Source organism: Astatotilapia calliptera, chromosome 4 (genome assembly GCF_900246225.1).
Source record: "Astatotilapia calliptera chromosome 4, fAstCal1.2, whole genome shotgun sequence".
NCBI classification, from domain to species: Eukaryota; Metazoa; Chordata; class Actinopteri; order Cichliformes; family Cichlidae; genus Astatotilapia; species Astatotilapia calliptera.
This window is the reverse complement of record NC_039305.1, coordinates 2,374,312-2,387,364: the sequence shown is the minus strand read 5'-3', so window position 1 is coordinate 2,387,364 and position 13,053 is coordinate 2,374,312. Positions and strand designations below refer to the sequence as shown.

At 42.9% G+C, this 13,053-nt stretch overlaps 1 protein-coding gene across 2 annotated transcripts in view; it reads right to left on the bottom strand.

Moving 5' to 3' along the window:
- The window catches only part of gsg1l (gsg1-like), a 38,706-nt gene extending 30,927 nt beyond the window's left edge, over window positions 1–7,779 (bottom strand). Inside the window, exon 1 of one of the 2 annotated variants that reach the window (XM_026163976.1) lies at window positions 7,155–7,779. In XM_026163976.1, the coding sequence (XP_026019761.1) occupies window positions 7,155–7,491 (337 nt within the window). In that variant the 5' untranslated portion in view covers window positions 7,492–7,779. The remainder of the gene's footprint in view (window positions 1–7,154) is intronic. The other variant, XM_026163975.1, reaches the window with a different exon arrangement.
- Window positions 7,780–13,053: the final 5,274 nt, after the last annotated feature.

The following is a 13,053-nucleotide window of genomic DNA, read 5'->3' as shown; positions in this document are numbered from 1 at the left end:
TATCGCGATATATTCTTTTCTTCTGTATAGCGTGTTTTCCACACTATAAGGACTTAAAATCCTTTAATTTTCTCAAAAATCGAGTGTGCCTTATGTATGGATTCTGGTTGTGCTTACTGACCTCGAACCGATTTTGGCTGCAGAAATCTGTTAAAAAATGTTTTAGTACAACTTTGGTAAGCTGCACTGCTTGATGGATTGTCAGAGCATTACGGCTGCCGTAGTGAGGAGCTTCGCGGCGCAATCTGGGTCCAAAACTCCGTCTGCTTCAGGTCCCAAAGTCAAACGAACACTAAGAGTTAAAAACGGTCTAAATTCCACCTGGTAAAGCAGCAACGCTTTACCAGGTGTAACAATTAAGTTTAACATCCAGGCATCCATGAAAACAGAATTTATTAAATTTAACGGAGTTAGAAGTTAGCAGGAAGTTAGCTCGCTAGCTTCCACCTAAACATTTCATATCATGTTCTGACTGAGATTTTTGAAACTAATTCAAACGTACAGCTCTGCTACCACTTCCAACATAAATGAAGACAGAAAACTAAACAGCAGTGGCGTTTGCAGGGTTACTGAAGTTGGGCTAGCTGGTATATAATGTTGTGCTACGTGATTGCTAGCGACACAGCTATGTTAGCATAACATTAGCACAGTGAAGCTGGAGGATGAACGCCAACTTTTTTCCACTCGATAAAAGTTAACGTGAGGGATTCTGGTGGTCAGGGACAAATGCAATCGCATAGCAGGATGCTATACATGGGCCAAACTTCAGTCAGGAGAACAACTGAGATTATTCATCCACAATACGAGGTTAGTTATTAATATACTGCAACAACATGGGAACAGAGCAGCTGCGAGAGAATTCAGCATTAATGAATCAATGTTACCGAAGTGGAGGAAGCGCAGTTTTTGGCTTTCCCCATATTTCAAAAGTGCTTCATCTCTTTGCTGTGACTGTCGCCCGCCATAATTTGCAGATGATAATGGTTGTAGCCGCTGCGATGCTTTTGACCAAAACAGGTGCAGCTTGATGACATCATCAACATGCGCTATCGCGATAAAGCGGTATAGTCAAAATCTCTGTCGTTGGCCAAATTTATATCGTTTCTATCGTATATCGTTTATATCGCCCACCCCTACTTTACAGATGATTTGTGTTTTTAAAGACAGTTTTTGTCCTCTTTTAATTTTCTTGGACGGTGCTCCGACAGCACAAACACAGTCCAGAGGTCCAGTTCAGGGACTCCAGTTAGCTGAGGTGAAGCCGAGCAGACAGCTAGCAGCTACAGCCGCCTGTGTCGCCACCCACTAACCAGAGCTGCCATGCTCCTAAATTTATGCCTTAACAAAATCCAAATAGATGCATTATAAAAACATTTCCCCCGTACGGCTGTGATGTACTAAAAACAATGAGCCATTACTGATGTTTGACTTCATACTAGACTCTAACCTCAGTCTCGTGTGACAGTTCTACATTTAACCCCATTCATCCGCCTGGAGGTTCCCACTGGACTCATGTTAACATACACAAAGTGCAATTGAAATTGTAGAAGTGCAAACACCTCATACCAAAACAATGCACCTTGAACCCACACAGAAGAAATGATTTTTACTCCTGCTTTGGTTAGCATTAACCTGATGTTAGCAACAGCTAATGCGCTACACGTGCAGACAACAGGAAACACTTGGATAAAGTACAGCAATCTTTTCCCTCTCAGGGACCAGAGCAGGCTTGTTATAATGACCCAGTGACACTGATGTTATTGCACTTAGTCTAAAGGTTCTGCAGCACATCTCAGCCACACAGCAAAGCTTCATCCCAGCCTTTCCATTAAACTGTCTGGAATCACTGCAGCAGCCTTCATGGTGGGAAAACATGTTAGGTTTAGGAATTATGATCCACAGCCCCCCAGTACTACCACACATTAACAGGTTTAAGTCCTCTTTATCATTAACAACACAGGGAGAGCCAAAGAATGAGCCAAGATTAGTTTTATATGCATCACCAATCAGCAGCTCGAATCTGTGAGGAAAAAAGGCAAAAATCCACAACCCTTTGGTCCAAACATCAACTTTATCATCCAGGCCAAGCTGCAAATCAGCAAGTGCTGCGTCACGCCAAAGAAGTCATCCAGACAAATAAACTATACGTATACTTGTTTTATCACAGTCGAGACAGCCAGCATCTCCAGTATTCTGAATTTGTTCCAGAACTGAGGAAACAGCTGAATAAAACATTGGGCTTGGCAGGAAATCCACCATATTTTTGCTGCTGGGCTTTTCTGTAGAGTTCATCATCACTGGGACAGAAGAACACACACACACACACACACACACACTCTCCGGCTCTTCCCAAAGCTCCGCGCTGTCACAGGTGTTTGCGTACCTGATCTCAGGTAACACTCTCTTTGGTCTGTTACGCATCAGGTTAAATGAGGAGGCGGGTATGATGTTGAATCTTTATCAGCTGATAATTAAACAGCTGGTGTTTGGAGTTGCTTTCATCATTATTCAGCCTCTGCAGCACATGTATAATATCTGCATATTAATGTGGATTGTTTACATGGTTTGATTAAAGTCGGCACACGCTCAGTTCAGCCATCAGGACTAGTAAGAGTGACAGGCGCTGTAAACATTTTTAAAAAGTGCAAATACAAATTATCAGCGGTCTTCAACTCAGTTTGAATCCAATCACCTCAACTGGCATTCCTCAACCTAACCAAGAAGTTTTAGCGCCCAGCGCCTCAGTCACACCGGCCTACAGACCGGTCGGTGCACGGTGTTGGACAAAAAAACTTCCTCACGATTGTTTCGGTTGCTTGTAGGTTGCCATGGTTACCCACAGTTTTCATGGAAGACACCAGCTTTCCTGGAAAGCCGTGGAGGCCAGGCCAGGCAGCTGGACACTTAAGCAGGACCCAGTTCAGATGGTGTTTGGATGGTTCACAGAGAGTTGCTTCGAAGACAGTTTAAAAGAATCGTGAATGTAATCTCAGAGAATGGTGCTGGTTTGTTCTCCAGGAACTGTTTGAGGTTTGTAAGGAGGGTCTGCAGGCAGGTGAGGCAAGAAGGTAAGACTCCTTGAAAGAATCCTTAACAGGGAAGTATTGACTCGGAGAAGACAGGTGAGCAAGTTCAGGTAAGTTTCAAGACCAAAGTGGGAATCAGACTTTACCCCAAGACCCAAACACTACAAACTGATTCCAGTGACACCAACTACATGCACAATGTTAATGAGACTAAAAAAACCCGATGCAAGCTGGAAATGGAAACTGTCGCCTTCAAAATAAAAGCTGCGTTTTTCGAAACTTATTCATTGAGAGTCCGCTGGGGAGTGTTTCCTTGCAAGCTCCTGCTGAGGTTGGTGCACCACACTCTTTGCAACCAGTTTCACCCAGCAGCAACAGAGCAGTTGGCAAATACACATGTATCGATAGCAACAAAATTTAATCAGGCAAAAAGAAAGTGAAAAACAAAGCAGAGCAAAGAGAAATCTTAGTGCAAATCCCAAAGTTTTCAAAGACAACAAATAATTTAGACTGGATGTTGGGATTGATCTAAAATACAAACAGATGAATGCATAAAATCTTTGATGAAAATGCAGCTTTGGGTTTAAGTCTAATAAAATGTGCATTCCTGTTGGTGAGAGCAGGGCCGAGAGCAAAAATATAAACACCCTGTTAAACAAAAAAGGTGCTGCTCCATCAGCAGCTTCTGTTCCAGTGTTGGTCTCAGTGTAAACATCCTGTAGATTTAATGAAGAGCTGGAACAAACCGATCCTTTCAGAATGTGAGGGGGGAATTTAACAAGCTTAAGCTTCGGGGCGTGACGGGATGTGTGTTTGTTCAATACTTGATGTGCTGGACGGGAGACTTTCTTAGTTTTGTACTTACTGAGATCTGAGCTGTCAGAGCTCAGTTTGAGTCGATGTATTAACAGAAACTTTAGAGCAGATCAACAGATTCAACCTTCCTGAGGCCGAATCTGCAACACTCCTGGTCACACCGTGCAAGGCCGCTAAACAGCCACTAGATGGAGCTCAAACTGACTGCAGATGTTAGGATAAGTGAAGCCAGATAAGAAAGTTATCCTGGGTATGTTGAAGTTTGTAGCACAGCCCCCAGATATCCAGTCTGTCACAGAGGAGAGACCTCTGACATCAAATAATGCAAAGAAAGAGCTCAAAATTAAAACTAACTAAAAAAAAAGCTTGTGTCTAAATAAACTCATAAATAACTTATTTTAAGTCATGCTTGAGGAGATATGAGCGTTTAAGTCTCAGTTACATAATATATATGAATATGGTTTAATGTATTAAACATGAATAATAGTTTTTAGGTGCTGTGATGTTTAGAAATGCTCCCCTGGTCTCAGCTTTCCTGTCCTCCACCTTCCTATCGCAATAAAAGCTAAAAGACCACAATAAAAACACAAGTGGGCGCTACAGCAAGAGCTTAAATACGAGTTTCTCGTTTTTGCTTCTGCAGAATTAAAGGATCCCTCCCATGTGGGTTACTGGTGGTCATCAGTCAGGACTTAAGGCCTCAGGCTGAGCATTTTATTTCCTATTTGCCGCTGATGTGAAAATTCTCACAGAGAAATAAGGTTAAAAATGCATTCACATTCTGAACAATGGCGCGTGCCACTGATGCAAATAATGATTCTTTACAGGATTTTAGAAAATCTGCTGTTTTTTTACACTTTAACTTCACAGATGCTGCTGCTGCTCCTGCATGGTGTGGACTTTAAATGTGGAGAAGAAGGAAAGCTCATAATATCAGTTACACACACACACACACACACACACACACACACACACACACACACACACACACACACACACACACACACACACACACACACACACACACACACACACACACACACACACACACACACACACACACACCTACCTCTGTGTCCCTGGGATGTTTATTTACTCTCACAGAGTTACAGCGCACAGATCCACACACAGACTGTTTTGTCCTCTTCACTCCCACTCGTCTCTGCACAGAACAGATCCTGTTTGTTTGTTTGTCTACAGCTTCTCACATGGGACAAAATATCAGAAACACTTACAGGACCCACAGAGGCAAAGCTCACTGTAGACTTCACAGCTAAAGCTCCAAGTAATGGGGATCAATCCGCAGCTGAAAGTAGTCCCTGACAAGCAGAGGTTTCTCCTGTTTGGTCAAAAACTGCACCGTGGAGCAGTTTTAGGAAGTTCATCACAAAGATGGAAACAGAGAAGGAAAGTCAGAAAGTAAAGGGACACTGGCTGAGGTAGAAACAGTTTTCTTAATAAGAGTCCTGACAGATGTGGAAATGTCTGTGAGGGAGCCACAATAAGTCTCACCGGATTATATAAATACTAAGAACAATGCTTCAGAGTTATTGCCTCTTTTGGCAGAGGATACATTAGACCATCCTTTATTGAAAGGTAAGGAGGTGACACCACCCCACAGTTCAAAGCCGTCCACCATCAGAGCATTCACAAAAACAATCTGATCAGTGATCTCTGTTTTTCATCCTCTGCCATCTTTCATTCAAAAGACCAGAAGTTAACTTTGAGTTATTAAAACCTGCTTGTTATGAAGTTTGTTTCCCCTGTGAAGCACTTTGTTTGGCAGCTTTAGAACTAACCAGAACTGGACCAAGTAAAGCGCTATACAAATACAGGCCATTTACCATTCAACAGGAAGCCAGCTTCAGCAGCTGATAACAAAGTTCAGGAAACAAACTGCTGGAACTATAAATCCAAAAACACAGGAGAGGAAATCCAGGAGATTGGAGAGGGCAGCACCTCCTCAACACACCGTTTGGATAACACGGTTACAGCAAAAAGTCCCACTGGTATGAGCTTCTATGTGAGGGCGTCCAGCACATCACCTGAGCGCCTCCTCACTGTGGACTGAGGGAAAATAAGTGATTTGAAGACCTGAACTTTTAATTTTTGAGTTTTCCATTAAACGTCTCATCAGCAGGAAGAGAAAATGTGAGCAGAGAGCCTCATGTGTTATTTATTTATTTATTTTTACCTTTATTTAACCAGGAGGTTCACAAAGAAACCCAGCCAAGACAGCAGCCATGATGCAAACATGCTAAAAATGCACCAATTACAACAGAAAATTCAAGATTTACAACAATTTATACAAAATACAAACACCCACAACAAAACCCACCAGAGACCTCACAAGAAAAACATTCACATCTCCTTCACTGCACTCCTTATGATGCTTTTCAATTCAGCAGCAGGTATGCTGAATGTGTTTAAGCTGAGATCTTTCTGCTTTTCTGAGGAACTAACCAGAGCAGAGAAGAGTATGGAGGTAAACGGGGCCGTTCTTTTCAGAGTTCCAGCTTCAGTCATATTCATCACCCAGCTCTTCACATTTATCCAAAACAGTGTGAATACATTATGTTTGCACAGAGCAGACCCACACCAGCATCATCCACCATCACATGAAAGGTTAAAGTCTCAGTGCAGCCACACTCTCTGGTCCTAACTGATGAATTTCCATCTAGGATTGCTTGACTTCAGACGTGGTTTGGAGTGAAGATTTTGTGCTCCTTTCTGGCACTAACAAATTCCCTGAATTCTGTCAACTTTTATCTTTATGACAAGAAGCACAGACCGAAGAAAAAGCATAAAAATATTTATTTTCAATGTAAATCTAAAAATGTTTCATTTGTTGTCCTGTTATTGAGGGAAACGGAGATTTAGAAGCTCAATTTCTGCTTGAAAAATGAGAGCGCATTGACTTAAATTGTCCACATCGATCAGCGTGCAATGAGTGAGAGCAGTGTCCTCTGAACGCACCACATCCTATCATTTTAAAATTGTGTCCAAAGACTAAACAAACATCAGTGCGGCTCAAACTCGAAGTGAAAACAGGTTTTACGCACAAACATTTTCCTTTGGTTGTGCGTAAAAATGACGTGGCTGGCGTGTTAGCTTTAATTTCAGGGGGGCATTGTCTGACCTGTTACTGCAGGTGAGCTAAAAAATAAAATAAATAAAAACTGAAGTGAAGAGGGAAAAGTATTCCACCTACTTCACACTCATCTTAAAGCCGACACTGCTCTAGTTTTATTTTCTCTTAACAACTTTAAGCGACCCCAGAATCTCCCCAGCCTCTCGGACTGATGGACCCACCTGACTCGTGGATGTTCTCCTCGCAGGAGTACCAGATGCCCGTATGGAAGCGGCGGAAGAGGAAGCGGTCGTCCCCGGTCTCCCAGCTGTAGTGCACTTTGTTCTGGTCCGTCTCGTTCACGCCGTAGTCGATGCAGTTGTGGTGCCGCTGCTTGCTGCAGTTGGGCTTGGGGACGCGCTGGGTGCCCTCGCACCAGTACGTGGTGATGAAGGCGGTGGTGGAGAAGAACAGGGCCACCAGGTTCAGACCCACCGACAGCAGCGCGCGGCATTTCCGCGTCGTCTTCATGATCTCGGAGCGAGCGGCCGCGTCCCCGCAGGCAGCGAGAAAGTTCATCCAAGAAGGAGAGCGAGGAGGTCAGACGAGGAAGAGCGGCATGGCGCTGCGAGGACGCACAGAGAATTACGCGCGTGTCCTCAGTGAGGAGCTCCGGACCCAGAATTTAAATCTTCCATCAGAGCTTCCGGCGTCGGAGAGGAGACGGGGAGCTGCTCCTCCGTCACAGAGCAGGAGGCTCACTGAGGAGACGTGATGCTGAGAGCGGAGCACCTCTCTCTCTCCTGCTCTCCCTCCCTGCGTGTGCGTCATCACAGTGACCGGTCACCCAGACAGCTCACACCTCAGCCACACCTACTCCCGTTTTCCCTTTTAGAAATCAGTCATTTTGGATCTTTTGGTATTAAATCTGTGACTCTTTATGGGGGTGTTGAATCCATCACAAAGAAACCCAGCTCAAATATGACAGCAGGTAATACGATATCATTTTGTTTGATGCTACCTGCATCTCCTCTCCACCTTCAAGGTGTCCTGCGAAAGTCAAAAATCTAATTTTAGTCTCATTTCAGAGACAAAGGGTCACAGATCCCAACAGACTCAATAAACTGATAAACTTTTAATGACAACGTGCATTAGGAGCTTGGAGAGGTGAGGCTCCAGTTTGGGACCACTGTGTTTCGCACTTTTGTGAATTTTTTCCTTTGGCTTATTTTGTTAATTTACTCTCCTAGTTTAATCTAATCTGTTTTGTTTATTTATTTAAATTATTTTATTTATTCATTCATTTTGCTTTGACTTGACCTTCCTGGTTGACACTAGAAGGTAAAAACTGCGTAAACATTTGGTTTAAGCTCTAACAAGCGCCTTTGGTTTGAGGTTAAAAAAAACTTTTGGCAAAAGGGCACCGATTCCCACCTCAGCCGCAGGAACAGCTCGACAACCAACTCACAGTTAGTATTACTGTAACGTTATAGAAGTGAGAACCCAACTGTGACAGCCACTAACACAATGACCCAGTCAGGCAGTGAGTGTATGTAAACACAGTGCTACTGGGTCAATCCAAAACAAAATCCATCATAAATGGAAAAAACCCAAAGATGAGCTGATTTTTTATTATAAAAACTTTTGCATATCAAATGAAGCCAAGTTAAGTTTTACCTGCATATAAATGATGAGTGTAAGAGCCCCCATAAAAACATCTGCAAGGTTAAAATTTGATGCTTTTTAAGTACAGTAGATGCCCACGTGAAATTTCCAGGACTGAAAAACACTTTTAGGCTCTGTTACAAACTGTGAATGTCATCAAATCAGTTTTTCTCCACGTGTCACAATGCAAAGGCAAAATCTCATTTCTCTGAACATCAGTTTCAGCATCAGATTAAATATTATAATTTCACTAAGCGGAAGCATTGGTACCCTGGATATTTGCTCTGTTTTCTGATCATTTACTGTAGAAAACAAGAAGAGTATTCTGGGTAAACCTTAAAGATTCCCTCGTGGGGCGGATGTCTGCTCAGAACATGTTAGACTAACATGTTCTGAGCAGACACCCGGCAAAAAGCAGAGCTTTAATGTGCTCTAGAGCACATTAAAGCTCTGCTTTTTGCCTACATTTGGATACCAGACTCAACTTCTAACCTTACTTTCTGTTTAACTGAGTCCTTACAGCGTCAGTCACAACCTTCCCTGGAAGAAGAATCTCAGCGACTTTGGTGATCAGACTTTTTCTCCAGAGTGACGAGCCTGACTCGTTTCACTCAGGATGAATTCTAATAACTGGGACCATCATCGGGTTGTATTGTTCCAGTTTATGACCAAATACCAGCAAAGTTTCATTTGAGTTTGTTGCAAATAAAAATGTATCCACCAAAGAGACAGGATGACAAACAGTTCAAGAACACAAGGAGCCGCAGTCAGACATCAAAAACCCAGAAACAGTAAAAACACATCACAGAGTTCGATTCATCTAACTTCTATTGATCCTCTTGTTCTTAACTAATTGTGAGCACTTTGGTCAACTTTGTTGCTTTTAAATGTGATAAAGAAAACTGATATTGATTGATATTGATCTTCTTGTGATTCCAGCATTTAGTTCAGTCTTTCTTCAGTTTTGATTATTCTTCATGATTTCTTTTGACAGTTTCACTTGTAAAATTATTTGTCTTGGTTTCAGTCCTACTGCTGATGATTGTGTGCACCTCCGGTAAGTCCATGTGACGACACTCCTACTTTAGTCATTGTGTGTTAATTGTGTGTTAATTGCTTGAATTAAGAAGGTTTTGTTTCCATTTGTTAGTTTCTCATTTTGTTTTTGCTGTTTTTCTTTATTTCTAAGTTCTTTAAAGTTACTCCTTTTGCACGATAGTTTGTGTCCACATCTACATATCCATCTACTAGTTGCTTTAGAAATTCCTCACAGTGTCTCATTATATGCAGATTGATCTCCACAGTTAAACAAAAACTGTTGGCAGCAGCTCAAGTAAAACAAAACCCTTTGATTCTCTGAGTTGAGACAGGAGAAAGAGAGGACAATGACCATGTTTGCAGTAAAAAGTTCAAAGTGATGCTCTGATTCTGCAGGGCGTGAAGAGAGAGGCTGGAGGGGAAAAACACCAGCTACAGGAGATAAACAGCCACCATGTGACCGAGCAGTGGTGAAGACTTGGTTTAAACACAAAAACAACTTGATTAGACTGAGAGAACGATCACAGCCAGGGTTAAAATAACTACCTTCTAAGGTTACAGGACCATCATCGTCATGGTAACAGCAATAAAAACCTCAGGTTTTTGTGCTTTTTCTTTAATTGTCCATCTGAGAAAAACATCCCTAAATCCAGTCAGTAACAGCTGTGAAGCCGTGAGGCCACATGCACATCCATGCCCTCTGCAGATAGCGCACACTTGGGTATTTTGGCTGGGACTGCTCGTCACACCTTATCAGTCACAGGCTGCCAGAAATGAGAAAGATGCTGCTGACATCAGAGAGACATGTATAAGATGCTTTGTGATGTTAGTGAACTGGGTTAAAGCAATATTAGAATGAACAATCCTCTTAAGGATTGATTAATTATAAATTTGGAGGTGTTTGGTTTTCTGGTTCTGACAGTCGAGTAAGTCTGTGTGTTCTTTATGAACTTGGTAAGGTTTGGGCACCAAAGACTACTTGGTTATGTTCAGAAAAAGATGTTGGCTTGGCTTCAAAGGCACTAAACAAGAAAATAAGCTTACCAGTTGCTTCTAAATGTGATCCTGGGGTACTGTGATACCCTTTTAAGTATGCTCATGACAAGCTGAGCATGAGAAGCTTTCAGTGTTGGTGCCATGACACATGGACACAGAAGGACACTTTGAGACACCAACAGTTTCGATGGTACAGCAGAGTTTAACACTTTGGGAATGAAAATGGGCCGTCCCTTCACTTCATCACCAGACCACAGAGGGATTTGAAACTGCAACAAGGACTGGAAATTTTACTTTTATCCAAGCAGCAAAAAACTTAAACCAACACAGAAGTGCCAAAAAACCCTGCAGTTCCTTGCATGTCCACTAGGGGTTCCAGCAGTAAGTCAGTCCCTATAGACCAGGGGTCGGCAACCTGCGGCTCTTTAGTCCTTATACTGCGGCTCCGCGTGGTTTGGGAAAATAAATTAAGTATTTAGCTGAAGTGTATTTTATTTATGTTAGTTCTTTTTTTAATAGTTCTAAATTGGAAGATTATTGTAATATTGAAATATAAAAATAAAATTATATTCTATTATTTTTTCATCGATCAAAATAAGCGTCACACTCGCCGGTGTACCCGAGATGGCACAGACGTTAAGGCGGCGAGGCGTGATTGCGGGTGCCGCTCAGGTGCGTCCGCCTCCCCTGCAGCGCCGCTGCAGACCACGCCCCGACACACACGTTAACCAGGTAAAATACATATTTAGGCTGAATGTTTTTTTCTTCAATTATTTTTTAAAAGTCAGGTGAAGGCTCCAAAAGCCCAAAGGCAATATAAGGATGGCGGCTCACAGCAGTTTTTGTTTGCTGGATCATTTTAAGTTCAGCTTTCCTTTTGTTATATGTCTTTAAGAGTTCAAAATGTGCTCATTACATAAATAAAATGTAATTTTCTCTGTAGCACTTCATGGATTTCATAAGCAACACACCTTAGTTGTTCACAAAAAGCATAAAGGTAAGAAACAATATATACAGTGTTATCTTCATTTTAGATGTCAAAAAGTATTTGCGTCTCCCAGTGTTTTCTTTTGCGTGGAAACCTGCTCCAAATGGCTCTTTGGGTGTTAAAGGCTGCAGACCCCTGCTATAGACAGAAATGTTTTGGTCTCTATAGATAATTTCCCCCATTATAACAGTTGTACAGGGGGAGGGCTTTTCTTATAATTCACCTGCTTAAAGCTTGCGTTATTAGGGGTGTGGCATCTTTTACTGACGGGTGGATGGTGGCTGTAGCTGCAAGCTGCCTGCAAGGATTGACATTTTACTCTAAACTGTAAAGCGTTGTTATTTGTTATTTTACTGTAGAGGATGTGCAAAGGGGTGTTACAACTGCAGTGTGTGCTGTGCATCAGATGGAGGAGTTGTACAGAGATAGCCACAGGCAGGGATGATTTTCAGTGTATTGTTCAGCATTGTTCTTATCTTGGACAACATCTGCCTCTCTGACACCACCCTAAAGAAGTTTAACCCAGTCCAGGGGGGGAGGACGGTAACTTGTGGTGCCCTTGTGTTGCTGATCACCTTCTCAGATACACAATGTTGAAGTGAAAAAACATGACTCTCCCAGTGCTTGCCAGCTGGTCCAGATGGGTGTAGACACGATTGAGCAGGTAGATGATGGTGTCCGAGCTTCAAGGCGTGCTGGTAAGCAAACTAAAGGGGGTCTTCATGACGTGGTAGGTCAGTGCCACAGGTCTGTAATCCTGGGGGCCACTGGGACGTGACGTCTTTGTTACAAGAACAAGCCATGATGTCATCCTCAGCAATGGGACCCTCTGCAGACTCCACAAAGCTGGAGGCACAGACCTTGAGGACACTGGGACTCACCCCGTCCGGTCCAGCAGACTTGTCTGAGTGGATTCTTCTCATTTATCTCTGAACCTGGTCATGAGTGAAAGTGACAGGTGGGGGAGGGGTGTCAGGACTTGGTGAGGTGGTGAGTAACTCAGTGGGGGGGGGGAGCATTCACTGCAGTGCAGACTGTTGAAGAACACATTCAACTCATTTGCTGTGTGCCGACCAATTATCTGACCAATAATATGGTTGCTGTGCAGTTACCATAGTAACAGGCCATCCAAACAGATCTGAGCCCCAGTTTTGGTTCTAACTGGATTAACTGGCAGTTCTCTGGGTCTTCAGTATGACCAGTAAGTGTCAGATAAGTGACTGAGCCCATAACCTCAGCAGGATTCTGGGCTGAAGCCTGTTTTCCCGTACACTTCTGTAGATATCACCCCCATGTGGCCATTAAAAAGGAGGCGGGTTTAAGCCACTTCCAAGCAAACCCAGAAGCTACTTCAGTCACTTCCTTAATGAGTCCATAAGCCAACACAGTGTGAGACTTGCAGAGTCCAGGGTGGCATCCTGGTGGTTACTAGCTGCCTGCTACTGGTGAAAACA